This window comes from Leuciscus leuciscus, assembly GCF_965113295.1.
Source record: "Leuciscus leuciscus genome assembly, chromosome: 7".
Classification (NCBI taxonomy): domain Eukaryota; kingdom Metazoa; phylum Chordata; class Actinopteri; order Cypriniformes; family Leuciscidae; genus Leuciscus; species Leuciscus leuciscus.
In genome coordinates this window covers 44,980,335-45,008,314 of record NC_138731.1, presented here as the reverse complement: position 1 = coordinate 45,008,314, position 27,980 = coordinate 44,980,335, and the positions used below count along the sequence as shown (strand labels likewise).

Here is a 27,980-nt window from a genome sequence, read left to right as displayed (position 1 = left end):
ATCACACTCTGCAAAGGATTTTTGGATATTTTATTACAAAAATCTTACATATTGTAGCTTTAAAAGTCTGTTTGCAAAGCCTGCACCGAAATTACGACTGATTTACCAAATAATCCACAGTGAAATATATTCTCCAAGTTCTCCAGCGCTGTTTGGCCGTTGCTAATAAATTTGTCCCAAGCGCTCCAAAACCGGCAACCAGCATAATGACATAATGAGTCAACGAATAATCCATGGAAAGTTTGTATATAATCCACAGGTTTAAACAGTTCCAGGCAAGGAAAATCCAATCAAAATAATAATCCAATGGCGTTTCCCACACGCATTTAAATGTTTAAAAGTATTTCAGTGAAGCTTCAAACCATCATTAAGTGATTTTAAAGCTTTAATCTGTGAAAAACTCTGTTCTTCAGGTGTGTTTGGTGTTGAAGATGAATTGAAGTATATGATGGAGGGAGAATCATTCACTCTAAACTCTGATCTTACTGAAATAAAGGATGGTGATGTGATTCAGTGGAAGTATGAAAACACTTTAATAGCTGAAATCAATAAACGGACCGACAGAATCGCTGTATATGCTGATGTTCTTGATGGGAGATTCAGAGACAGACTGAAGCTGAACATACGATCTGCATCTCTGACCATCATAAATATCACTGAAGAGATTGGATATTATTCTCTACAGATCAACGGTGTGAGAAAGAGAAGGATCAATATTGGAATCTATGGTGAGGTTAAACACATTTGTTTCACCTTTATTTAATGACATTTGGTACTAAACGGTTATCCGGACCACACCACGTGACCACACGTAAATAATTATCAAAATGGCGCCACACCTATTTCTGAATAGAACGTGTGGTCCGGATAACCGTATAGTACCCAACATTTAAATTAATTCATACACCATTTTGTTTCTTTTTGTTTGTTTTAATATATTGTTTATTTCAAACTGACATTTTAAACTATTTAGTAAAACATTATTAAGTGATTTCACAGTATTAATCTGACAAACCCTGCTTGTGTGTGTTCTGTGTGTGTTTTTGGTATCAGTGTCAGTGAAGGAGGGAGAATCATTCTCTCTAAACTCTGATCTCACTGAAATAAAGGATTATGAATGGATTCAGTGGGGGTTTGAAAACACTTTAATAGCTGAAGTCAATAAACGGGCCGACAGAATCGCTGTATATGATTATGTTTTTGATGGGAGATTCAGAGACAGACTGAAGCTGAACAATCAAACTGGATCTCTGACCATCACAAACATCACAACTGAACATGCTGGAGTTTATGAACGAAGGTTGCCGAGATCAATCAGTTATGTCTTTCTCGCAGTCTTTGGTAGGTTAAATATTTGTTTTAGCATTTTATGTTTTAATCAAACGAAACAATATTAATCCAAACACCATTTTGCTTCATTTCTATGTTTCGTTTTATATTATTGTTAATTTGACATATCAATATCTCAGATACAAACTCTGTTTCTGTTTGTTGATACAGTTGAAATATCAGTGAAGGAGGGAGAATCACTCACTGTAAACTCTGATCTCACTGAAATAAAGGGTTATGATTGGATTCGGTGGATGTTTGGAAATGAAAATATTTTAATAGCTGAAATTAATGTAAAGGCCGACAGAATCACTGTATATGATGATTATCTTGGGAGATTCAGAGACAGACTGAAGCTGAACAATCAAACTGGATCTCTGACCATCACAAACATCACAACTGAACATGCTGGAGATTATAAACTACAGATCAAAAGTATGAGAGAGTTTTGGTTTTCAAAATGTTTCTCATTAAAATATTTCAGAGTTTCTGTTTCTGGTGAGTCGAGATAATTTCTCATGTCCTTCAAATATTCTTGTTTTTAACCAGTTATTTACATATTAACTGTTGAATCATTTAATAGTTTGAGATAATAGATCAAATATAAACACTGACTCAACACACTGGGCCCTATTTTAACGATCTAAAACGCAAGTATCAAGCGCAAAGCGCAAGTAACTTTGTGGGCGGGTCTCGGCGCTGTTGCTATTATACCGGCGGGATAAATGACTCTTGCGCCCGACGCAAATCTAAAAGGGGTTGGTCTGAAGTAGCTTCATTATTCATAGGTATGGTTTGGGCGTAATGTGAAATAAACCAATCAGAGCGTCATCTCATCTATCTATCTATCGTAATAATGTATGATTTGCAAAAATGAAAACTGCTGCTTAGATAAGAGAATCAAAGTGTATGCGCGTTGTGCACACGCTACATTGATTATGGCCAAGCATGCGCCCTTAAAATAGCATAATGAACAATGCGCCAATGTTTTATGGAACAGCAAAATAGCACCAGAGATTGTTTGCGCCGGAACACGCCTCCTTTTTTGCGCTGAACCGCCCCGGGGAGCGCAAGTTCATCCCCTAGTTTAGCGACGTGCTTCTGTGGAGGGAAAAGCGCGCTTTGCGCGGGTGCAAAATAGGAATGATACATGCGTCGGTGTACAAAGTCAATTGCGCTGGGTGCAAGATAGGGCCCACTGACTGAACCAAAAGAAGATTGTTGATTAGAGATGTTCTTATTTTTCTTTTCTCTCTCATGTTTTCCAGCTCGTCTGCCTGTTCCTGTCATCAGCAGAGACTGTTCTTCATCTTCATCTTCTTCATCATCATCATGTTCATTGGTGTGTTCAGCTGTGAATGTGGGTCATGTGACTCTCTCCTGGTACAAAGGAAACAGTTTATTGTCCAGCATCAGTGTGTTTTATCACCACATGAGTCTTTCTCTCCCTCTGGAAGTGGAATATCAGGATAAAAACACCTACATCTGTGTGCTGAACAATCCCATCAGCAACCAGACTCAACATCTCAACATCACTCAACTCTGTCACACATGTCCAGGTACGGCTGATATTAGCGTTTGTTAACTGATCTGAGGGTTGTTCCATAAAATATGCTAAGAAAAGCAGGGATTAAACTCCAACACCTGACTTGAATGAACCTAACAAATAAGTTGGGGATAAAGTAGTTTCATAAAAGGTAATTGAAGTTTATCCCACAATCCCACTAATTTGATCCAGGTTGATCTAGTCTGGATAATTGTGTGTGCATGCGTTTCTGAAGCAGGCCTAGGCAATTCTTTGTTCAAAAAAACAATTATTTCTAAAAACTCCGGCCAGAGTGGAGATTTTGGAAAACTTAGTTTGCACGTTTGCATGTAAGCTGAGAAAACAGAGTTTTAGGCAGCCGACGTCACAGTATGCGACAAAACTTGCAGCTCCGTCAAAAGTGCGACCTATAGGAAAAGGAAGTGATTTGTTGCTGTTGTAGCTATTTTTGGGATTCTGATTGGCTAAGGTGGGCTTGAGCTTCTCGTTACACTGCCACCTACAGGTTTAGCATGCTCTTGATGGCATATATACACAGGTTTGTGTAAACAAACACTTTTCTGAAAACTGACAGGTGTGCGCAATGTTATTTTTGAAAACGGAGAGGGTGAAATGTTCGTTTATGAAAATAACCAGCCACGTGTAAACGTAGCCCTAGAGGTCGATCATGGATCAAATCGATCCACCATCAAACAGCGTAAATTTTGACATGTTTTTATTTTTCTCAGTGCAAAACGTACATTTCACAGGTATATTCTCCATCTGTAAACGTTAGAAAGTCATACAAATATTTCCATTTTGCTGCTAAACTTCACAATGAACGAGCGCTGCTGTGCGCATGCGCGCCAAATAGGAGCGGAATAATTCAGACTAAATTTTTTTAAAGAATCCACATATAATAAAGATACAAAATATAGTTTTGGGTATAGGACCTATGCTACTTAATAAAGATGACTTATACTTATTTAGAATGCTGAGAATTACAGCTTTTAATGCAAGAATTATTATTATTTATTTATTTATTTATTGGAGAAAGCAAGAATCCCCAGTTTTAAATGATTGGTTAGATTTAGTTTATAAAGTATGGAGAGGATAACATGAAATTAAGTATACAATTTGAAAAGATATGTGCAACGAAAGTCAAAGAATATTCCATAAAATAAAGAAATACATATTAGCCTACATTTTTATATAACCCTCCCTCCCTTTTAATTCTAGTTATTTGTTATTTTATTTATTTACTTATTTAATATTGAATATTTGATATTTAAAAATATGAATTGAATAACTTATTAGGAATTATGTGTCATTAAGAGTTTGATATAAATATGTGAATGCTTATTTTGTATTAAAATATATATATAAAATTTCTTTTCCCCCTTTTTTTCATATGTAAAAGTGTCTAACTTTGTACTTATTGGTTATTGTTCTAATTATGTGTTTTTTAGGCTATGTGTTGGTGGGTATTTTCACAAAAGAAAAAAAGTAGAATGAAAAATATTTATCAGGGAATAATATTATGTCTTTAAAGGAATTGTCCATTTGTATATGTGTTAAATGTGTTTGAATTGAAAGACATAATAAAGTACATAAAATATATATATGCTAAAATATTTGTTGTTGGACATGTGCCTTATTTAGAATTGTAAACCTTTTTAACTGTAATGGGACTATTGTAATGGGGTAAATCAAATGTAGGCTAATATACTGTAGACCAGTTACTAAGCTCAGATTCAACTTACCAATTAAAATTTAGTTTGTGCTTTTGTAATTATTTATTTTTAATTTTGTGATTTTAACTTTTGGTTTAAAAAGCTTTTTTTAGATTGTAATTTTCTAATGTTCTTCTGATAACCATAAAATGTTCTACAGCTGCCAAACAAAACCAGAGAGAAATGTATTCATGAATCTTTAAAACAAACTAATTAAATATTGGGCACAAAACATTCAGCCAGTAAGAAAAGAAAACGTAATCGGTTACTAACGTAACCTCGGTTCTCTCTAGAAGAGGGAACGAGTATTGCGTAAGTTAGCTTACGCTACGGGTAAAGTCATCTTTTCTCGAGATATGAAGCCAAAAAATTATCCTTCATTTTTATTCATTGTCAACGCAGTGCAGCAGCTAGCAGACCTAGCGCGCTCATTGGCTGCTCCGCGGCAACTGCAGCAGCCTACCAGTGAGCCTGGCGTGACGCGTCACAGCCCGCCAGAATGGGAGTGGCTTAGTGTATAAAAGGAAGGCTCGGAGGCTGATACCCTGGTTTTCGTCGACTGAAGCGAAATGAGCTCGTGGCGCGAGCACGGCGGGTTACGCAAGACTCGTTCCCTCTTCTAGAGAGAACCGAGGTTACGTTAGTAACCAATTACGTTCTCTTACGAGAGGTTCTCTCGTATTGCGTAAGTTAGCTTACGCTACGGGAACCCCTTGTCAACGCCGTGCGCGCCCAGCATCCACTACATGAGTCCCAGGGGAAACCCGGGGAACACTGATAAGTGGGAAACAGGTGGCCGACAGAGTGGGCCAGCACATGTTCATAAGCACACATTAGGGGGTGTAGAGCGGCTCGGCCGGTCTATACTGACATAACCCTTTCTAGTGCAGCTCAACCAGGAGAGCTAAATCGAGTAAGTAGCCCGCGCACAAAAGTGTGGGCAGGGCATACACACGACTTAGACTGATAGAAGTTTAGCCTGCAGGGCGGGGACTTCCAGGTTATAAAACCTAACAAATGTAGAGGGGGAGGCCCAGCCTGCCGCTGTACAAATGTCATGAATGGAAATCCCGCTGGACCAAGCCCACGATGAGGCCATGCCTCTGGTGGAATGAGCCCGGATGCCCAAGGGGCACTGCAGGTTTCTGGACGCATAAGCTGCCGCAATAGCGTCCACTATCCATCTGGACAGACTGTGTTTCGAGGCAGCGAGACCCTTGGTGCGCCCTCCAAACGAAACGAAAAGCTGCTCCGAGCACCTGAAAGCGGCGGAGCGCGTGACGTAATTCCTCAGAGCCCTGACAGGGCAGAGGAGGTTACTATCAACCTCGCTGCCGGATGCCGGTAGGGCTGAGAGGGAAATGACCTGCGCTCTGAAAGGAGTGCCCATCACCTTGGGGACGTAACCATGTCTCGGTTTGAGAATGACTATTGAGTTAGGTCCGAACTCAAGACACGCCCCGTTAACTGATAACGCGTGTAAGTCACCCACGCGTTTAACCCTCTGGGGTCTGGGCTGTTTTTGGGGCCCTTGAGATGTTCTGACATGCCCTGACATTTTTGCTTTTTTATCAGTAGCATATAAACATATTAATGGCAAAGGTGTAAATTCACTCTATATAGCACAAACAGGGCTACCATATTATGTGAGCCACGTGTATGTACATGTTTTCATTTTTGAGAGAATAATGTTTATGCATGGTTATTGAAAAAACTAAAAACTAAAATTTCTGAAATAAGGCCACAAAACACATAGTAAATATGTGTCAATAAGACTTTTGACTAATGGATGTCCTCGCCTAGAGTTTTTTCTTCAAAATTATGTGAAAATAGTCTTGCTTTATCGTTCACATAAAACCATACATTGATTTAAATTGATGTAAAACAGGTTTTGCTTGGAAAGCCAATATGCGAGGGGGGCGTGAACGAGGAGTGGTTTACACCTTAGAATACAATGTTGAGGTCCTTAGAACCCCCTGAGGTCTACGGTATCGCCGGCGATACCAGCTCGCTTTTTTTTTATTAGTGTAAAAGAAACTCATAAATACTCTGTTGACTTTGATTTTCCATAGGAGTTTCATACATCAATCGATTCTGTTAAATGTGTATTATTTTTGTGTATACTCACAATAAAAACAAAGTGTTGTGCTTTTTGCCAAATAAAGAAAAATAAACACGAAGCGAGTTCTGCCTTCTCTCTGCCAGTGAAGTCCATTCTGAAACGCGTCCGAAAATGAACAATAACTGAGCGAATACTCAGTCAAACAGGCATACAGACACACAGGCATGAAGCTTGAATTCTCTTATTTTAAATGAAGTAATTTATATAAAAAACAAATATTGTCATCTTGTGAAATCTGTATTAAAAGAGAGCGATTCCAGTCGACCTAATTACAGCTAATTCAGATGTAATGTGACTCCGCCCACGGAGAGCGCGCGCTATTCAAACGCAAATGGTTGAGGCAATCCTGTGAACGCCCCCATCAGCTCGAGAAAAGTTTATTTAGATCATTACTGGTTTACACCGTCTTGCAGCGCTGTGAGGAATAATAGGCTACTAATGGAAAATGTCCCTCAGAAGTGCGGGTATATCGAGGAGCGAGCTGCAGAATACTAGTAAGTTTTTTCCTTCTCACGTGAATTTCTTCACGTGGGTTTCTGTTTATGAATGAATAAACGGCAGAGATGCGCGCTGTTTACCACAGCTGGCAAAGACAGTTTTTTATTTAAATCGCGTGTGTGAATGAATGATGATGTTTTAGCAAACTGTATTGCTATACTGAGATGAGTAAAAAATCGACTGAATGTTGAAATAAAATGTAGGCTATTTGTATAAGCAACGTATTAAACTGCAAATTAACAATATGCCCTAATATTTCATGAAAACAACGTTACAGTCAGACGAAATATGAAAGACAACATTTTGTTGACTAGATTTGGGTACAGTTTTTACTGTAGAATATACTGCCACATCAAATAAGCTTTTGTTTAGCAATTTCTATATATAAAATACTATTTTTGTCAAAAATAAAGTCATCAACTAAGATGTTAGCTGTTCCAATGTTGGCTATATTCAAACTAATGAATACATAGATAAAATGTAGGCCTATAATCTTTTTTTTTTACAAAGAAAGAGTACACTTGAAATATTGTTGAAATTGTAATTATTGTTGTAATTGTAACCGTTTTAATAAAATAGCAAAACATATTTACAAGATAGATGTAAGCAAAATCTTAAATGGTCAATATAAGTCTTCTTCTAAATATATCTTTTGTCCTTGCATTGTGGCTCAGTCAGTGTCACACCTGAATGAATGGCTAATTATGCAGAGTGGGTGTATTCTAAGGTGTAAACCACTCCTCGTTCACGCCCCCTTGCATATTGGCTTTCCAAGCAAAACCTGTTTTACATCAATTTAAATCAATGTATGGTTTTATGTGAACGATAAAGCAAGACTATTTTCACATAATTTTGAAGAAAAAACTCTAGGCGAGGACATCCATTAGTCAAAAGTCTTATTGCCACATATTTACTATGTGTTTTGTGGCCTTATTTCAAAAACTTTAATTTTTAGTTTTTTCGATAACCACGCATAAACATTATTCTCTCAAAAATGAAAACATGTACATACATGTGGCTCACATATTATTGTAGTCCTGTTTGTGCTATATAGAGTGAATTTACACCTTTGCCTTTAATATGTTTATAAGCAACTGAAAAAAGCACAAATGTCAGAGCATGTCAGAACACCCCCAGGGCCCAAAAAACCGCTCAGACTCCAGAGGGTTAAACACAGACCATTTTGACGCGTAGAGCTGTCTCGTAGAGGGGGCTCTAGACTGCGTGATCGTGTTCACGACCCCTTTTGGCAAATCAACGAGTATCCGTTGATTATCCACGCATGCAGAGACCAGCGCTCTGGATGGGGATGCCAGATCGAACCGCGGGCTTGAGAGAGAAGGTCTCTCCTCACCGGGATCGGCCATGGGGCTGAGTCTGCCAGCCGCATTAATTCCGGGAACCATGTCTGGTTCTCCCAGTGCGGGGCTATGAGGAGCACTGAGTGGCGCGTTTCTCTGATCCTCCCGATCACCTGGGGTAACAGCGAGATCGGGGGAAAAGCGTACAGCGGGAGGCTGGGCCAGGCTCGGGCCAGCGCGTCCTCGCTCTTCGAGAAGAATATCGGGCAGTGGGCGTTGTCGTCTGACGCAAAGAGGTCGACTTTCGCTCTGCCGAACAGGTGCCATAGAAGCTGGACTGTCTGGTGGTGCAGAGACCATTCCCCGGGGGGAACGTTGTCTCTGGACAGTCTGTCTGGGCCGACGTTCAGGTGACCGGGCACATGCGCGGCTCTCAGCGAGCTCAGTGAGCCCTGAGCCCAAACGAGGAGGCGTTCCGCCAGTGCGCAGAGGATTTTGGATCTGATCCCGCCCTGACGGTTCACGTAGGACACCACTGACATGTTGTCTGTGCGAACTAGTACATGGTGTCCTCGCAGGTATGGGAGAAAATGTTTCAGTGCATTCTCGACCGCTAGCATCTCCAGACAGTTTATGTGAAGGCATTTCTCCTGGTCTGACCAGAGGCCATAGACAGGTCTGCCCTCGAGAAGCGCTCCCCAACCTAGGTTGGAGGCGTCTGTCGAGATCATTTTCCGGTGCGAGATAACTCCCATTGTAACTCCCCGTTGGTACCATTCGGCCGCCAGCCAGGGCTGCAGGGCTGAGACGCAACCCTGATTCACACTGACTTGCGAGCCGCCGGCAATCCACGCTCTGCGGGGCGCTCTCGCTTTCAGCCAGCGCTGAAGCGGGCGCATGCGCAGTAGGCCCAGCTGAAGCACCGCTGCAGCTGAAGCCATGTGGCCCAACATCCTCTGAAATGCTTTCAGGGGGAAACACCTGTGTTTCTGAAAAGACGCGGCGAGATGTCGAATACGGCGCGCGCGCTGTGTCGACAGTCTGGCCGTCATAGCCACCGAGTCCAGCTCTATTCCCAAAAAAGAGATCGACTGACTGGGTATTAATGAGCTCTTGGTCCAGTTGACCGAGAGACCCAAGCTTTTCAGATGGCTGAGTAGCGCTAGTCTGTGGGATATGAGTTCTTCCTCTGACTGCGCTAGAATCAACCAGTCGTCCAAATAGTTCAGAATTCGCATGCCCTGTGTTCTCAGGGGAGCGAGGGCCGAGTCCATGCACTTCGTGAACGTACGGGGTGCTAAAGACAGGCCGAACGGGAGGACGGTGTATTGATATACCTGACCGTCGAAGGCGAATCTCAAGAATGGCCTGTGACGGGGTATAATCTGAATCTGAAAGTATGCGTCTTTCAGATCGAGAGAAATAAACCAGTCCCTCGGGCGGATTTGCGCGAGGATTTGTCTGGTTATGAGCATTTTGAACGGCCGTCTCATGCGAGCTTTGTTCAAATATCTCAGATCTAATATGGGTCTGAGAGCTCCGTCCTTCTTGGGAACGAGGAAATAGCGGCTGTAAAAGCCCGTCTCGGTCAGAGAAGGATGCACTCGTTCTATCGCCCCCTTGCACAATAGTTTCGCTATTTCTGTATGAAGCAGATGGGCTGCTTCCGTATTCACTCTCGTCTCGGTCCGTGCTCGAAAGCACGGGGGACGGCGAGCGAACTGCAGCGAATAGCCCCGTTTCACAATGTTCAGCACCCATTCTGACACGCCCGGGATAGCTTCCCACGCTTCCGCATGCATAGCTAGGGGTCTAATGGCCTCTGGGTCCCGGCCGCTGCACTGCGCGGGATAGGGGACTCGTAACAGAGGAATTTGCGCGGTGTGCGCGCTGTCGATGCTGGGGAACGGGAGCTCGCTGATAGCGATAACTGGCTGGACAGCACTCAATGACTCGGTCACTTGGGACGGAGAACATTTTGCAGTGAGAAACCCGTGACGCGAGAGCGGCGTGGGCGTTAATGTGTTTATCAGTAAGCGTGAGCGCTCGTAGGCGGGCACAGGGCTTACATTCGTAACACGGCCAGTGGTGGGGAACTTTATGTGATCTAACCCCCGAGGCAGTTGCGAGACAGAGCGGGCAAAGTGTAGGTGTGGGCACTGGATCGTGGGCACTTTTCCTACATTTGACACTCGAGCGGTGCATGCCCGCTTTATGAGAGTGTGCTCTGTGGGGTACACAGGGGAGATCGTGCTTGTGTGTAGGGGTGAACACAGGGGTGTGGGCACATTTACTACACTCATAACACCGTCGGCGTGAGCCGGATAACCAGACTTTATGCTCTTTTTGAGATTTCTCTGGGTCGCCGTGAGAACGGCGTTTGTGTGCAGGCGAGCGAGTTGTGTAACTGACTCGTTGGCTGCGGTGAACACTACTGCAGTAGCCTTTTCTAAGGGGACTGGCAGAGGTAAAGTTGTGAGTTTTGACGGCGGTCCGGCCGCGGTGGGACCCAACCGTCTTTTCCTCCCTGCGCATGCTAGGAGGACTTCGCAGGCTCGGGCTTCAGCGAGATCTTAGGCCGGGGTCCTCGAGGGGGAGGCGGTCTGTGCTGGCTGGATGAGCGCGACCTAGGGCGGCCGCCCTGTCGTTGCTGCGAAGGCGGAGGTCGAGACGAGCGCTATGTAGAGCTGCGTGCAGGAGGCTGTGCTTGAGAGCGGCCTGCAGCGGAACTCGAGCGGCGAGGCAGGAAGAGGTTAATGGCCTGCGACGCTTTCTGTACCTCCGAAAAACGATCCACGATGCCGCTTACAGCAGGGCCGAAGAGGCCGGTGGGGGAGAGCGGGGCGTTGAGGAAGACGGACCGCTCAGACTCACCCATGTCGACGAGCATTAGCCACAGATGGCGCTCGGTGACTGTAAGAGAGGCCATGGATCTCCCGATGGCTTGGGCCGCGGTCTTGGTAGCGCGAAGGGAGAGGTCCGTCGCGCTGCGCAAGTCCGTGAAGGCGGTGTGACTCGGGCCTTTCTCGTCCATTTCGCGGAGGAGATCGGCCTGGAGGATCTGGAGAACCGCCATTGTGTGCAGGGCGGAAGCAGCCTGTCCAGCGGCAGAGAAGGCGCGGCTGACGAGTGCTGACGTAGTCCTGCAGGCTTTCGACGGGAGGGCAGACTTTGAGCGCCATCTCGCGGATGGGGGGCAAAGGTGCGCTGCGACCGCCTGTTCCACCGGGGGAATCTGGGTATACCCCTTCTCCGTGGCTCCGTCCACGTGAGAGAGAGTCGAGGAGACTGAGGAGCGGAGTCTCGCGGAGAAAGGAGCGTTCCAGGATTTGGAAAGCTCAGCGTGGAGCTCGGGCAGGAAGGGTGCTGACCTAGAGGCAGGCGCTTGGCGGCGGCTAGGCAGAAAACACCCGTCGAGCCTGTTAGGCGCGGGCGCCTTCGGTGGTGACCATTCGAGGCCTAAGTGCTCGACAGCCTTAGTGAGGAGGCGGAGAAGCTCGTCGTCCACACTAGCTCGAGCCCGGCCAGATTCTTGGGTCGAAGAGGAGGTGGAGCGGTGAGATCCGGACCACTCTTCGCTGTCCGAAGCCAGGATAGAGCAGCTGTCGATGATGGCGTCCTCATCCGCTTCATCCCCTGAGGCGACGGCAGTGCGGGCAGGAGCCGGCAGCTGCGCGTCGGGAAGCGGGGGCGGAGAGGGAGAGAGCGAGGCTCGCGGGAGAGGCTCCGGCGAAAACCTGGCTGGCGCATCAGACTCCGGTGGTCTCTGTGAGCGGCGTTTCTTCTTACGCGGCCCAGGGACAGGCGGAGTGGCAGCATCAGCGTTGAACAAGGCGAGTCGAGCCCGCAGGGTCGACATCGGCAGTTCATCGCAAAGCTCGCAGCCGCCCGAAGACATGGCAGTGGCTGCATGGTCACGTCCCAGGCAGAGAGCGCAGATGAGGTGGCAGTCCCTGTCGCTGAGATGGGCTCGGCACGAGCCGCATGAAATACGAGGCATTTTGAAACAAACGCCTCGGCTCTTTTTGAACACACAGCAGAAGCGCTAGTAAAAAGGATACTTGTCGCCGGATAGCGAAGCAGGCACGGAAGGCTGAAGGCGGCCGGCTTCCTCAGACGCTTTCCTCGGCTTGCAGGCGGCTGCTTCTCTCAGAATGCAGCAATACGGAGAGCTTCGCTGAAGAGACGAAAATCAGGGTATCAGCCTCCGAGCCTTCCTTTTATACGCTAAGCCACTCCCATTCTGGCGGGCTGTGACGCGTGAGGGCGCGTGCGCCCTCATTGGGCGTGACGTCACGCCAGGCTCACTGGTAGGCTGCTGCAGTTGCCGCGGAGCAGCCAATGAGCGCGCTAGATAGCCTGCTCTAGGTCTGCTAGCTGCTGCACTGCGTTGACAATGAATAAAAATTAAGGATAATTTTTGGGCTTCATATCTCGAGAAAAGATGACTTTACCCGTAGCGTAAACTAACTTACGCAATACGAGAGAACCTCTCGTAAGAGAACCTGTAGGATATATATTGCATATATATATATATATATATATATATATATATATATATATATATATATATATATAGAGGCTACAATGATAAATGATACGAGGCCTACGAACGTGTTAAATTATATTGTATACTATCAGAGTTGCCAGAGTAACTGAGTTTGAACTATTTTAAGTTTGCTTTATGAAACAGAATCAACCGACAATAAGTCTGACTATCCAAAATAAGCCTGGCTTGTATTCTAATCTTGTTTTATGGAACAGCCCTCAGATCTCTGTTTAACCAAAAATAAGATTGTTGATTAGATTTGTTCTAATTTATCTTTTTCTGTCATGTTTTCCAGCTCGTCTGCCTGTTCCTGTCATTAGCAGAGACTGTTCTTCATCACCATCACCATCACCACCATCATCATCACCACCACCACCATCATCATCACCATCACCACCACCATCATCACCATCATCATCATCACCATCTCATCCCAATCCCATCAGCAACCAGACTCAACATCTCAACATCACTTAACTCTGTCACACATGTTCAGGTACGGCTGATATTAGTTGATGTCAGCGCTGATATTAGCGTTTATGAACTGATCTGATCTCAATTTGATGCTTTTATTCCTCAGACTCTGTCCACTGTTATGGTCCTACTGAAGCTGTGATCCGATTGGTCCTCTCTGCTCTGGTGGGCGTGGCTACTGTCATTATTCTGGTTTATGACATCAGATCCAGAAGAGCTGAACGAGATCAAGCACATATTCACACATCAGAAACCTAATGGTGTAATTTCTCCTATTACTATTTTTTGTCATTTATTAATCTTCGTTTATTTGTAATGGCTTTATATGCTGGCATTTACTGTATGTTTATTTTTCAGAGGCTTATTTCCACCCTAGAACATAATTTGAGAACAAACAGCAATATGTTTTCTCACTAACTCTTCTCAAAGTGTTTGTTGTAAATGCTGATTATTATTATTTTGAACAATCTACTCATTCATATTTGATTGGGGACTTTAAAAATTACTTCGATCACACTTAAAGTCTCACATGTCTTGTATTGTTATTATTGTTCAGATCAGACGTCTCTAATACTGAAGCTCTTTTACAGACTAAACACGACACATTTCTCTCAAATAAGACACAGATCTCTCTTTACTACTGCTGTTCATCTGTCATCTGGATTTGTTTGCCTTTGTCAATAAAGATTTTTTCAGTCTGAGGTTCAAGAGTCTCTCCATGTTTTATTAGATTTATTATGTCGAGCGCAGGAATACTGACCATATGTATTTGAACAATTCTAGCACTTTACATTATTTTAAACATTTCTAAATGTTTACATTATTGTTAAAGCTACACTGTGTAGGATTTTCTCCCATCTAGCGGTGATCTAGCTAGTGTACATGACTACCAACTGAATATTGCTTTCTAGCCCCTCCCATTCCGAGGGCGTTTTAACTCCTACGTTGGACGTATTATTCCAAGATTAACATGGCTTCCAGTTCGACTTCGTCCATGAGTGTTCCTTCAAGTGATGAGGTTACTTTAAAACTATTATCAATTGCATTTAGTTATTTAGTCAGTTAACATGTAAGTTATGACCTCTATCTAAAACTAATAATCGTTTTACGTTTTCGTTATTTTGGTACCATTACAGAGATTTATGTTACAAGGTAAACAATCCTTTTCCATCATTGACGCGAGGAAAGGTATCCTAGGCGTCGTTCTAGCATTATGCACAACCATGCTGTAGTTAGCCAAGCAACTATAAAATCTTTGAATTTACACAAATAGGCTGAATTACCTGTAGAGAAGAAAGCAGGCAACTTTGACGTCCCTTTTAAAAATCCTTGCTCCTCATGAGCTCTTTCCATCTTGGAAAAGCCACTCCAATATTGACTTTGGTCTTGTTGATTGGCCTGTTGCGTTATCTTTTAATTCTCTCTTTCGGTTCCTTGGCGACTCTGTTACATGTCCTCGAGAGTAGGCATGATCCTCCATCTTCAACAGGCTTTCAAATCTGCCGGCAGTCGAGAGTAATCTCCCCCTCGCGTTCGTCTCGGTGCCACTGAGTGTAAAAGCGTGAAAGGCGAAGCTTGAATTTCCAGGTATGTCCCTCGTTGGCTGATGTATTTTCAAGATGGAGGCGTAACATGGCTGCCACCATTCGAGCGACTCACTCGTATGTATTCTGAATGGCAGATTCTACTCTTACGAGAATACTTGATGAGTTGGTGGAAGTAATTACACATGAATGAGCACATATAATTTTGAAAGAACAGTGTTTTTTGCTAAGAATCAATTAAAAAAATTACACAGTGTAGCTTTAGGGTAATTCTGCCTTTACCACTAATATATCTATATATATTTATATATATATATTTTATATTTATGTACCTTTGCAAGATTTTCTGAAACAAACCACATATACATTTTGTATTAATGTACCGAATAATGTACATTAAAGGATAAAATCTTGTTGTTTTAGTCTTCTAAAATACATCCTCAATTATCTTGTATCTATATTTCGCATACAGTGCCTGTGAGCAGGAGGAGAACAAGAGTTTAAACATACCCGGGTTTATCACATAACCTGCTTTCTGGAATAACCCCTCTGGTGTTTCTCTTTCCTTCAGTGTTTCTGCTCATTATCATCAGGTGTCTACAATCATCAAACAATCATCACTCAATTAATTAACTAACAATTAATTAATCGTTTAATTAATTTCCAAACAATGCCTTATCACGGCCAGGATCTCGACCAATTTCAGAGAGAATCCCATGACAAAAAGAGAACAACAGATTATACTGTAGAATAAGTGTATGACAGTAGCCGCGTTTCCATTCCCCTTCAAACTGCACAAATTCAAATTATTTATTAAACTCATAAAAGACTAAAGAATTAGAGGAATACTGGATTCTAAACCACTAATAAATGCCAGAATCAAGACCTGAAAGCAGATATGAGGGAAAAACACCAGAAACTCCTCATATGTGCCGCTCCCAGTATAAGAGTCTTTCCTTGCCATTAATGCTTGAATAACACGCATACGTCTTCGTCCATTAAAAATAATGGCTAGTCCGGCGTCTGGGATATACACTCACCTAAAGGATTATTAGGAACACCTGTTCAATTTCTCATTAATGCAATTATCTAATCAACCAATCACATGGCAGTTGCTTCAATGCATTTAGGGGTGTGGTCCTGGTCAAGACAATCTCCTGAACTCCAAACTGAATGTCAGAATGGGAAAGAAAGGTGATTTAAGCAATTTTGAGCGTGGCATGGTTGTTGGTGCCAGACGGGCCGGTCTGAGTATTTCACAATCTGCTCAGTTACTGGGATTTTCACGCACAACCATTTTTAGGGTTTACAAAGAATGGTGTGAAAAGGGTAAAACATCCAGTATGCGGCAGTCCTGTGGGCGAAAATGCCTTGTTGATGCTAGAGGTCAGAGGAGAATGGGCCGACTGATTCAAGCTGATAGAAGAGCAACTTTGACTGAAATAACCACTCGTTACAACCGAGGTATGCAGCAAAGCATTTGTGAAGCCACAACATACCACTCATCTCCACTACAAATAGGAAAAAGAGGCTACAATTTGCACGAGCTCACCAAAATTGGACAGTTGAAGACTGGAAAAATGTTGCCTGGTCTGATGAGTCTCGATTTCTGTTGAGACATTCAGATGGTAGAGTCAGAATTTGGCGTAAACAGAATGAGAACATGGATCCATCATGCCTTGTTACCACTGTGCAGGCTGGTGGTGGTGGTGTAATGGTGTGGGGGATGTTTTCTTGGCACACTTTAGGCCCCTTAGTGCCAATTGGGCATCGTTTAAATGCCACGGCCTACCTGAGCATTGTTTCTGACCATGTCCATCCCTTTATGACCACCATGTACCCATCCTCTGATGGCTACTTCCAGCAGGATAATGCACCATGTCACAAAGCTCGAATCATTTCAAATTGGTTTCTTGAACATGAAAATGAGTTCACTGTACTAAAATGGACCCCACAGTCACCAGATCTCACCCAATAGAGCATCTTTGGGATGTGGTGGAACTTCGTGCCCTGGATGTGCATCCCACAAATCTCCATCAACTGCAAGATGCTATCCTATCAATATGGGCCAACATTTCTAAAGAATGCTTTCAGCACCTTGTTGAATCAATGCCACGTAGAATTAAGGCAGTTCTGAAGGCGAAAGGGGGTCAAACACAGTATTAGTATGGTGTTCCTAATAATCCTTTAGGTGAGTGTATGTTGAAAAAAATGATGTTTCAGTCGCATAACATTGGTTAATGGAACTGTCGTCATTTCGCAATCGTTTTTTTATCGACATTTAAAAAATATCGCAGTTTTGTGCAAATCTGTAATGGAAATGCGGCAAGTGACATGATCCATTACATTAATGTTCTCTATTATGATTGGTTCTTAATATGTGTAATTTCTCTTCTCTGTTATACTTGTTACACAAGTCATGAGTTTCAATATATCCATAAACCTAGACCGCTGTCTAGTTGTTTCCTCTTGTTATTACAACACTAACTTTGGCCCAAGTGTTGGCGACATTTAGTTTTCAAAAGCATATATTTGTTAAACCGGCAAGGTAAAGCAATGTTAGCTGTGATTATTTATTCCTTCACATGCTTTACCTTAGATCAGTTTTGGTTCCTTCTTCCTCGTCTGCTTGAATATCTTCATTCATCTTCATTTATCTCTATTCTCTCATGTTTTCCAGCTCGTCTGCCTGTCATCAGGAAAATACAGAAAAGTTGGACAAGAAATGATAGATGATGTAACATTAAAGATATGCATATATATATATATATATAATATTTAGAAAATAGACTAAAGCCAGTTGAACTAGAAGAGCAAATGAGAAAGAAACCACCATATCTTGCAAAAACCACTAGAAGGAGTGGCGTGAGTAAACAGCAAAACATGATTTGTGTATTGAGCCAAACATGTGTAGCAGACTTCAATTGGTAACCTCCAGACACCATGGAAACATGACCACACAATGAATGGGATGATGGACATGTGGAATATATTCACCTTTAACAGAGTAGTGAGGCAAGATTAGTATAACACGCCTACGTCTCCTTCCATTAAAAATAATGGCTAGTGCGGTGCCTGGGATATATGTTGCCATAATTGTTGAAATGACTCATGGCGAAAAAAAAAAAAATGTTTCAGTCGCATAACATCGGTTAATGGAAATGTCGTCATTTCGCAATAGTTTTTTATCGACATTTAGAAAATATCGCAAAAGTTTTGTGCAAATCTGTAATGGAAATGCGGCTAGTGACATTGTTGCGGCAAACCGCCCGCTGTCACGCCTCTCGTCACACGGGAATGAATGCCAGGTGAAGCTGGTTTCAATCAGCTTTGCGCACACCTTGTCACATGCCTGTCTTGTCTCGTGTAGCACATGTGGTGTTTGTGTTCCTGTCACTGTTTTGACCCCACCCTCCTTGTTATCTCATTATTGGTTTAATTTGCCCCACCTGTTGTTCCTCATCACCTGCCTGATTTGTCCCTTTTATAAGTTCCTTTGTGTTTGCAGTCTGTGTCGGATCGTTGTCTTGTACACGGTCTCCTGTTCCCCCGTGACCCTGTTTGGTATGTTCATTTTTGAAGTTGTGGTTGTTTTGTATTTAGTTATGTTTTCCCCCTCGTGGGTTTTGTTTTGTGTTTAGTGTTTCTTTTTGTAATAAATATCGTTTTTTCCCTTTGCATTTTGAGTCCTCACCTAGTTTCTTTAGATTGACGTGACAGAACGATCCGACCATGTCGAGGACTCCGCAAGGGGTTTCACGTCACCCACCAGCCCCCTCTGTTACGTGCCCCCAATACGAACGTATTATTCGTTTTCAGGCACTTAGTTCCCTCCGCCAGCAAGGGGCTGATTTGAGGAAATTCGCGGCCGAATTCCTTAGAGCGGCGGAGGGCCTACAACTGAACGAGGGGCCTCTTAAGGACCTTTTCTTTTATGCACTCGATGAGCCCATGGACTGGTTACTTAGGAGGGCGTATGAAAGAAGTACCTTTGAGGCAATGGTGGAGGGTCTCGCTCGCTTGCAGGAGCGAGAGGCCAGGAAGAGGGTCCCGAGTCCAGTGGTCCCAGTTCCGGTGGTCCCGAGTCCAGTGGTCCCAGTTCCAGTGGCCCCAGTTCCAGTGGTCTCGAAACGGAGGAGGAAGAGGAAGACTCCCTCCGTGACTGTTCCGGTGGCCTCAGTTCCGGTGGTCCCTGTTCCGGTGGTCCCTGTTCCGGTGGTCCCTGTTCCGGTGGTCCCTGTTCCGGTGGTCCCTGTTCCAGTGATCCTGCTCGCACTGCCTGCACCACCTCAGCGATCCGTCACGCTGCCCAGCCCAGAGAATGCATCGCCGCTGCCCAGCCCAGAGAGTGCATCGCCGCTGCCCAGCCCAGAGAGTGCATCCCCGCTGCCCAGCACAGACACCGCTCAAACCCCAGAGCCCAGCTCAGAGCCTGCACCTCACCGCCGTAAGCGACGGAGGAGGAGGAAGACCCCCGATTCCCCCAATGCCCTGGAAGTCGCTGTTGCTGAGAGGGAGGAAGCTGTCCCTGAGGCCGCTGCTGTTATGGAGGGGGAAGCTGTCTCTGAAGCAACTGCGGCTGTGGAGGAGGAAGCTGTCTCTGAAGCAACTGCGGCTGTGGAGGGGGAAGCTGTCTCTGAAGCCACGGCGGCTGTGGAGAGGGAAGCTGTCTCGGAGGTCGTTGCTGCTACCGCGGTGAGGAGGGCCGCCCCGGAGGCCGTCCATGGGCTGCTAGCCCTGCCGGCCCCGCCCACGCTGCTAGCCCTGCCGGTCCCGCCCACGCTGCTAGCCCTGCCGGCCCCGCCCACGTTGGTAGCCCTGCCGGCCCCGCCCACACTGCTCGCCCTGCCGGCCCCGCCCGCGCTGCTAGTCCTGCCGGATCCAGTGCCCGAGACAGTTCCAGTGCCCGAGCCGGTGGTGCCAGTTCCAGTGCCCGAGCCGGTGGTGTCAGTTCCTGAGCCCGAGCCGGTGGTGCCAGTTCCTGAGCCCGAGCCGGTGGTGCCAGTTCCAGTGCCCGAGCCGGTGGTGCCAGTTCCAGTGCCAGAGCCGCTGGTGCCAGTTCCAGTGCCCGTTCCAGTGCCTGAGCCGGTGGTGCCAGTTCCAGTGCCTGAGCCGGTGGTGCCAGTTCCAGTGCCTGAGCCGGAGCCAGTGTCTGTTCCTGAGCCGGAGCCAGTGTCTGTTCCTGAGCCGGAGCCAGTGTCTGTTCCTGAGCCGGAGCCAGTGTCTGTTCCTGAGCCGGAGCCAGTGTCTGTTCCTGAGCCGGAGCCAGTGTCTGTTCCTGAGCCGGAGCCAGTGTCTGTTCCTGAGCCGGAGCCAGTGTCTGTTCCTGAGCCGGAGCCAGTGTCTGTGTCTGTGTCTGTTCCAGTTCCTGAGCCGGAGCCAGTGTCTGTGTCTGTTCCAGTTCCTGAGCCGGAGCCAGTGTCTGTTCCTGAGTCTGTGCCTGTGCTGGTGTCTGTTCCTGAGCCGCTGGTGTCTGTTCCTGAGCCGCTGGTGTTTGTTCCAGTTCCTGCGCCGTGGCAGCCCGAGGGGTCTTCACCGCCGTGGCAGCCCGAGGGGTCTTCACCGCCGTGGCCGCCCGAGGGGTCTTCACCGCCGTGGCCGCCCGAGGGGTCGTCTCCGCCGTGGCCGCCCGAGGGAAAGTCTCCGCCCTGGCCGCCCGAGGGAATGTCTCTGCCCTGGCCGCCCGAGGGAGAGTCTCCGCCCGAGGGAGAGTCTCCGCCCTGGCCGCCCGAGGGAGAGTCTGCTCCGCCCTGGCCGCCCGATGGACTCTCTGCTCCGCCCTGGCCGCCCGATGGACTCTCAGCTCCGCCCTGGCCTCCCGAACTGTCCATTTTTCCTGTCCCACCCTGGTCTGTCTTTCCTGTTCCCCCTGTCCCACCCTGGTCTGTCCCTCCCGTCCCGCCCTGGTCTGTCTCTCCCGTCCCGCCCTGGTCTGTCCCTCCCGTCCCGCCCTGGTCTGTCCCTCCCGTCCCGCCCTGGTCTGTCCCTCCCGTCCCGCCCTGGTCTGTCCCTCCCGTCCCGCCCTGGTCTGTCCCTCCCGTCCCGCCCTGGTCTGTCCCTCCCGTCCCGCCCTGCCCTGGTCTGTCCCTCCCGTCCCGCCCTGGTCTGTCCCTCCCGTCCCGCCCTGGTCTGTCCCTCCCGTCCCGCCCTGGTCTGTCCCTCCCGTCCCTAGTGGAGCGTCTGGTAGCCGCTCCTTAAGGAGGGGGTAATGTCACATGCCTGTCTTGTCTCGTGTAGCACATGTGGTGTTTGTGTTCCTGTCACTGTTTTGACCCCACCCTCCTTGTTATCTCATTATTGGTTTAATTTGCCCCACCTGTTGTTCCTCATCACCTGCCTGATTTGTCCCTTTTATAAGTTCCTTTGTGTTTGCAGTCTGTGTCGGATCGTTGTCTTGTACACGTCTCCTGTTCCCCCGTGACCCTGTTTGGTATGTTCATTTTTGAAGTTGTGGTTGTTTTGTATTTAGTTATGTTTTCCCCCTCGTGGGTTTTGTTTTGTGTTTAGTGTTTCTTTTTGTAATAAATATCGTTTTTTCCCTTTGCATTTTGAGTCCTCACCTAGTTTCTTTAGATTGACGTGACACACCTTGGGCTTGGAGATAGTGCTCGCACTGCTCATTGCTCATCATCGCTAAACCGGAGGACTGGCCTGATTGGAAACGACGCTTCTCCAGGTACCGAGTAGCAACGAAGCTTAACAAAGAGCCAGCCGATGTCCAGGTCAGCGCATTGATTTGTTCTATGGGCCCGGAGGCAGAACAAGTGTACAAATCATTCGTCTTGGAGGATGATGAGGAAGAGGATTGTGCTGAGGCTGTTTGACGAGCACTTTGTGCCGAAAAGGAACGTGATTTTCGAGAGAGCACGTTGTAGCGTGGCCACATAAGGGGAAGTATATTTATAGTAGATCGACTAATAAGAGTGTTTGGTTGATCATTTTGTTTTATATGCTTTCTCCTGTATCTGTATTTCTCCCTAATGTGTTTGTGTTGTTGGGCTGCATCTCCCGTCTTGCGAGATGCGTTCCGGGCGAGACGGGGTGTCACGTGATTACACGTCACCTAAACAGGAACTGAGAGGGTGTTTTTAAATATATAGGACCGGCATACTGGCAATCGGGAGCGCGCTCATTCATTTACGATACGGACACGATCGTAGTGGATTACCTGTCTTTTTTTGCCTGGCTGTTTTTGGAGCGTCGACTGCCGATCCTTTGTGGAGTATATCCTTTCATTGGAGTGTGGATTACTTATCCGGGGAACTTTAAACAGCTAGAGACACCACAGATTCTGCTCACGGATTTACCATCCTTGCCGGTGAGGCTGATCTGACTTTGCAAATAGTACACGCTGGACTGAGAGACTTGTACACACACACACACACACACACACACACGCTCACGCACCTTTATTCACGAGTGTGCAATTGGTTTACTGGGTTTATACTGTTGTCTTATAAATACACTTTGGGCTTTTTTGCTAATCTATTTGTCTTATTTTGTGTTTAAAACTCCTCCATTCTTTTTGATTTATTCCAACGGGACGACTGTTCTCCTTTTATAGTGTAAACTCCACTTAGTTCTTAGGGGAGTGTTACAACGTTTCCACTCGCGGACGCAAGAGGCGGGTGAGTCCGTTGAACAGTACATAAGGCACCTGTATGAACTCACATGCAAAACCAGAATGATGCAAGAAGTGACTGAAGAAGTTGAAGTTATTCTTAGGCTCAATAGATGAGACTACAACCAAGAATGAGGCTACAGTGGATGAAGTCCTCACCGATACCGAGCCACCATGGAGCACAACTCTAGTGATACGCCATACTCCATCTTCAAGATAGATTCTGGTGCTGACACAATGATAATAAATGAGGCTACATATAGCCGCCTCCACGTCAAGCCAAAAGTTAGTCCAATTACCTCTAAACTGGAAAGTCCAGGAGGAAAAGTGGTCCATTTGGGGCAATTCCTAGCTAAGACACAAGAGTCAAAATGGAGAAAAATAACAGACTGTTACTTTAGGGTAATAGTGGCAAAGTCTACATGTTATAACCTACTGAGCAGATCTGTCGGTGTTCGCCTGGGTCTGATACAACACATTGAAGAAGTCAGTGTGTTTGGGGAGTTAGGACTGCTTTAAGGAGACACCATAAAAATAGTCCTAAAAGAAAACGCTAAGCCATACAGCGTCTCAGCCCCTCGCCGCATACCCATTCCGCTGCCACCTAAAGTAGAAGAGGAGCTGAAGCGAATGGAAGAAAATGGCATAAGAGCGCATGACGGAGTCTACAGAATGGTAGTGCCTATGGTGCCTGTGATTAAGCCGACTGGAAAAGTAAGAATCTGTGTAGGTCTTACTAAACTGAATGAGAACGTGAAAAGGGAAAAATTCATCTTGCCGACCACAGACAGCATCTTGCACAAACTGGCCGGAAGTAAGGTGAACACAACTCTGGATGCTGCCAGTGGATTTTGGCAGATGGCCCTAGATGAAGAAAGTTCAAAGTTAACTACCATCATAACACCAAATGCTCGCTACTGCTTTAAACGGCTCCCCTTCGGAATTCGCACCAGAGATATTCCAAAGGAGGATGCAAGAACTGCTGCAGGATCACAAGGGCACGGTAGTTTACATGGATGACATACTTGTGTTCGGAGCCAGTCTGGAAGAGCACGACCGCTGCCTGAAAAGGGTGATGGAGACAATCCGCGCATCTGGCCTGAAACTCAACCGCGAGAAGTGTAAGTTCAGGCAGGCTTCCCTTCACTTCCTGGGCCAGGTTATCAGTCAGGAGGGCGTGACTCCAAGCCCAGAAAGAGTGCCCGCCATCACCGCCCTGGAGACACCTACAAATGTGAGTGAGTTAAAAAGGGTACTTGGTATGGTGAATTATGTTGGTAGATACATACCCAACTTGTCACAAATCCTTCATCCCCTTAACGAGCTGTTGAAGAATACAGTAGCATGGGTGTGAGACTCGTAGCAAGAAGCAGCCTTCAAGAAGGTAAAAACACTGATATCCTCTGCACCTGTTCTTCAGTACTTTGATTCAAATCTGCCCACTGTAGTAGGTGCTGACGCATCCAGTTATGGATTAGGAGGAGTACTGCTGTAAAATCATGGAGGCACACTCAAACCAGTAGCCTACTGCTCTCGTACACTAAATGAAGCGGAAAAGAAGTACGCACAGATAGAAAAGGAGTGTCTTGCTAGTGTATGGGCTTCAGAAAAGTTCTATCTATATCTGTGTGGTCTGGAAAGCTACAAATTACTTACCTACCATAAACCACTGGTGACACTCATCAACCACAGGGACCTAGACAAAACTCCACTGAGGTGTCAGCGACTTCTGATCCGCCTAATGAAGTTCAACCCTGTCGCTGAATACATCCCAGGTAAGAACCTGATAGTACCTGACGTGCTGTCGAGGCACCCGTCAAAAGTGGACAACACAAAACTGAGCGAGGACATCCAGGCATACGTGGACGCCATCGAAGAGCTAGAGAGGCCTAAAACAGTGCTGGAGCGCATAAAGGCAGAGACAGAGAAGGATGAAACTCTGCAGAAGGTCAGACAATGCATTAAGTATGGCTGGCCACGATTTAGACTATTTTATGGAGAGAAGTAGTCTTAGTGAGCATAATGGACTGGTAAAGAAGGGAAACCAAATAGTGATCCCACAAACAATGAGAACTGAGATGCTGGAGAGGATCCACCACGGGCATCAAGGCCTAAACACATCCAGGGAGAGATACAATGATGCCATCTGGTGGCCAAAGATCAGCCATGCGGTAAAGGAGAAAGTTTCTTCATGCCCACACTGTAATGAGCACAAACCAAGCCAAAGCCGGGAACCACTCATCACAACCCCTTTGCCGGAGCTCCCTTGGCAAAAACTAGCTGCAGATCTTTATGAGTTTAACCCTCTGGGGTCTGAGGTGTTTTCTGGGCCCTGGAGGTGTTCTGACATGCACATTTGTGCTTATTTCTGTTACTTTTGACATTTTCATGGCTAAAGTCTGATTACACTGTATTGAGCAGAAACTCTGCTACAATAATATGTCAGCAGCATGTATGTAAATGTTTGTAGTTTTGAGATAATGACATTTATGCGTGGTTTGTGAAAAATCAAAAAATTGCCACTGAAATATGGCCATGAAACCCATGCTGATTATTTCTTCACACAACTTTTGAATATTGTATCACATAGCCTAGAATATTTGCTCCAAAACTATGTGATTGTTCAGATAAGACAATATATTGATTCAAAATTTGTAAGACGTGTTTTGTGTAAGAAAGCTTTATGCAAAGAGGCGTAAACACATCCTGAATATTTATGGCTTTCACACCTGAGAAAGACAAAGACCCTCCCCTAATGGCCCTATTAGGAGCTATCAGGCCCTATCATTCTGAGCAACCTTGCACAAAGAATGAGGAGATTTAAAAAAGAATGGCTTTTTGATTGTTTGGATTTATTTACAACACAACATAATCCAAAGATACACAACAAATGACAAAAGAGCACATTGAAAACAATGATCCAAAGACAGAGACCTTTGTGCGATTCCTAAAAACATTGTACATACCTTTCATTTCCAAGGTGTTTGATTTTTCACTTTACCATGTTCATGTACAGAGACTCGTGTGAACGTTGAAGTCAGCAGGACTCATCGGTGGGGCATCTGGTCCCTGTAAAAAAAAAAAAAAAAAAAAAAAACTGTGAACATCAAGAGAAACTATAGGGCTGCACGATTTTGGGACTACATTTTAGATTTTTCTGGTTAAAATTGCTTTTTAAAATTCACAGAATACACACACACACAAATGTTTCCAACAATAATGAACACCAGGTTTGTTGTGCCTTGTAGGCATAGGCTACGCGCAGTGCTGCATAAAATAATGATAACAATAGCCTATAGCAGGCAGCCTATAGCCATAAATCTTTCAAATGGAGCACTTCAGTAACAACTACGCTAGAGAAAAAGATATTGATTATCATATGTTACTTCAAATGTTTCCATTCGTTATGATGTTATGAAATGAGATTTGCTGTAAAAACATGAAGCCTAATGTTTGGTGCGTTTTGCTTTTCAAACGCACACCACGTTTTGAATATGAAACATTCAAACGCACAGCGCGCTCCAAAATATGAAACACTATGGTTACATGTAGTAGTAGTATACTTTTATTGTCCTCGAAAGGAAATTTGTTGTGGACTACATGTTGCATAAACATATAAAAAAGACAATTGAGTTAAGACATTACAAATTTTAAATTAATAGGATACACAATTATTCAATAATCGTACAGATACAGGCACAAAGGAATTCTTATACCGATTTAGTTTGCACATTGGGACTCTATATCTTCTACCAGAGGGGAGCATTTCATACTGCGAGTACAAAAAGTGAGTTTGGTCCTCCACAATTTTCTGTACCTGATTCAGGATGCAACTCTCATATAAATGTTGAAGATTCAACTGATCTCCTTGTCCAACAGTTTTTAATGCTGTCGACACCAGATGTACTAATTTAGACTTAAGCTGTACATTTAGGTTCCCAAACCATACTGTAATACCATATCTAACTATACTTTCTAAAACAGCTTTGTAGAACAACATCATGATTTTCTTATTAACTCCATAAAAACGCAATCTACGTAAGAAGTACAGTCTCTGGTGTAGCCGAGTGCAAACCCATTCTGTGTGTGTTTTCCAAGTAAGTGAGCTGTCTATATAAACACCCAAATACTTGTAAGTCTGCGTTTGGGTGATGTTTTGGTCATGTATGACCACTTGTCGATGGTCACCTATACATTTGGGGTCGAATATAATCTCCTCAGTTTTCTTTATATTTATTATTAAATCGTTTTTATCACACCAATCAACGAACCTACTTATTTCTGGCTGGTAGATGTTTCCTGGATTATCATTTCCGTAAAGTAGACTTAAGATGGCTGTGTCATCAGAATATTAAAAAATATAGTTTTGATTCAAAAATATAGTTTTGATGGTTTGGTTACCATATTATACATATCTACGTTTGAGCAGATATCCACAAACACAGTATTTAAGAGTAAACACCGGTTTTTATAAAATATTATAATATTCACCATATATTTAGCAACAGTTCAACTGCAATGTGAAGTTTATGCGACAATAACATTAACTAATATAATTAAGAATTTCTTACCTTCATCTTTCTTGTCTTCAAATCGCGTTCTTCTTCTTCTGAGGTAAATCCAATGTAAGCTCACGGCGTGTCTTCCAAACTCGACGAAAAGCAGAGACTGATGAAGTTTGGTGCTTTGTGTTTGAGGTAATGAGCGTGTTCCATGTGGACGATTTGCATGTCAATCTCTTTTGCGCGCGTGGGCGTGGTCACATTAAAACTAATGAGCAAGGGTTTGAGAAACTGGACATCTTGTTGGTTTTATACATATTACTTAAACAGAGAATATTTGTTTTCAGTCTGAATCCAATCATTTAAAAGTACACACTTAAATGTTTATAAAGATATATGGCTCATAAATGTGTGACAAGTATTTGCTGAGTTTTGTTTCAGTTTATAGACGTGCTCAAGAAAAAAAAAGTTCACCGAGACGGAGAGGCAGAACGCACACCCTGTTTATTTTCTTTATTTTACAAAAGCACAATGTTTTGATTTGATTGTAAGTGGACACATACAAAAGTAGACATATCACAGATTCTTTTTTTATATTTCTTTTTTCTGTATGACCATAAATGACGGAGTAATTTAAATCTATTTTGCTACTACATGAAGAAAATCCAGCAAAATGCGCCGGCACGTTTGCCGACCCCAGAGGGTTAAAATAGTCCAAGTAACTACAGTGGCTCAACCTTAAGTTTATCAAGCAACAAGAATACTTTTTGTGCGCAAAAGGA

The 27,980-nt window shown here is 44.7% G+C and overlaps 1 protein-coding gene and 1 long non-coding RNA gene across 2 annotated transcripts in view; one reads left to right on the top strand and one right to left on the bottom strand.

Annotated features, from left to right (window-relative positions):
* Nucleotides 1–44: 44 nt before the first annotated feature.
* On the top strand, nt 45–13,534 carry LOC309502362 (uncharacterized protein; the record flags this gene model as incomplete). The annotated part of the gene is made up of 5 exons (XM_082174752.1): nt 45–728; nt 1,054–1,341; nt 1,501–1,827; nt 2,598–2,888; nt 13,353–13,534. Exons 1-5 carry the CDS (start codon nt 446–448, stop codon nt 13,532–13,534), a joined length of 1,371 nt encoding a protein of 456 aa, XP_082030878.1. The 5' UTR covers nt 45–445.
* LOC309502435 overlaps nt 13,078–27,980 on the bottom strand; it is a 188,375-nt gene continuing 173,472 nt past the window's right edge. Inside the window, exons 2-7 of the long non-coding RNA XR_014207276.1 lie at nt 22,996–23,048; nt 17,670–17,764; nt 15,586–15,672; nt 14,815–15,078; nt 13,455–13,748; nt 13,078–13,388 (exon numbers count right to left, since the gene is read on the bottom strand). This is a non-coding gene — a long non-coding RNA (uncharacterized lncRNA). The remainder of the gene's footprint in view (nt 13,389–13,454; nt 13,749–14,814; nt 15,079–15,585; nt 15,673–17,669; nt 17,765–22,995; nt 23,049–27,980) is intronic.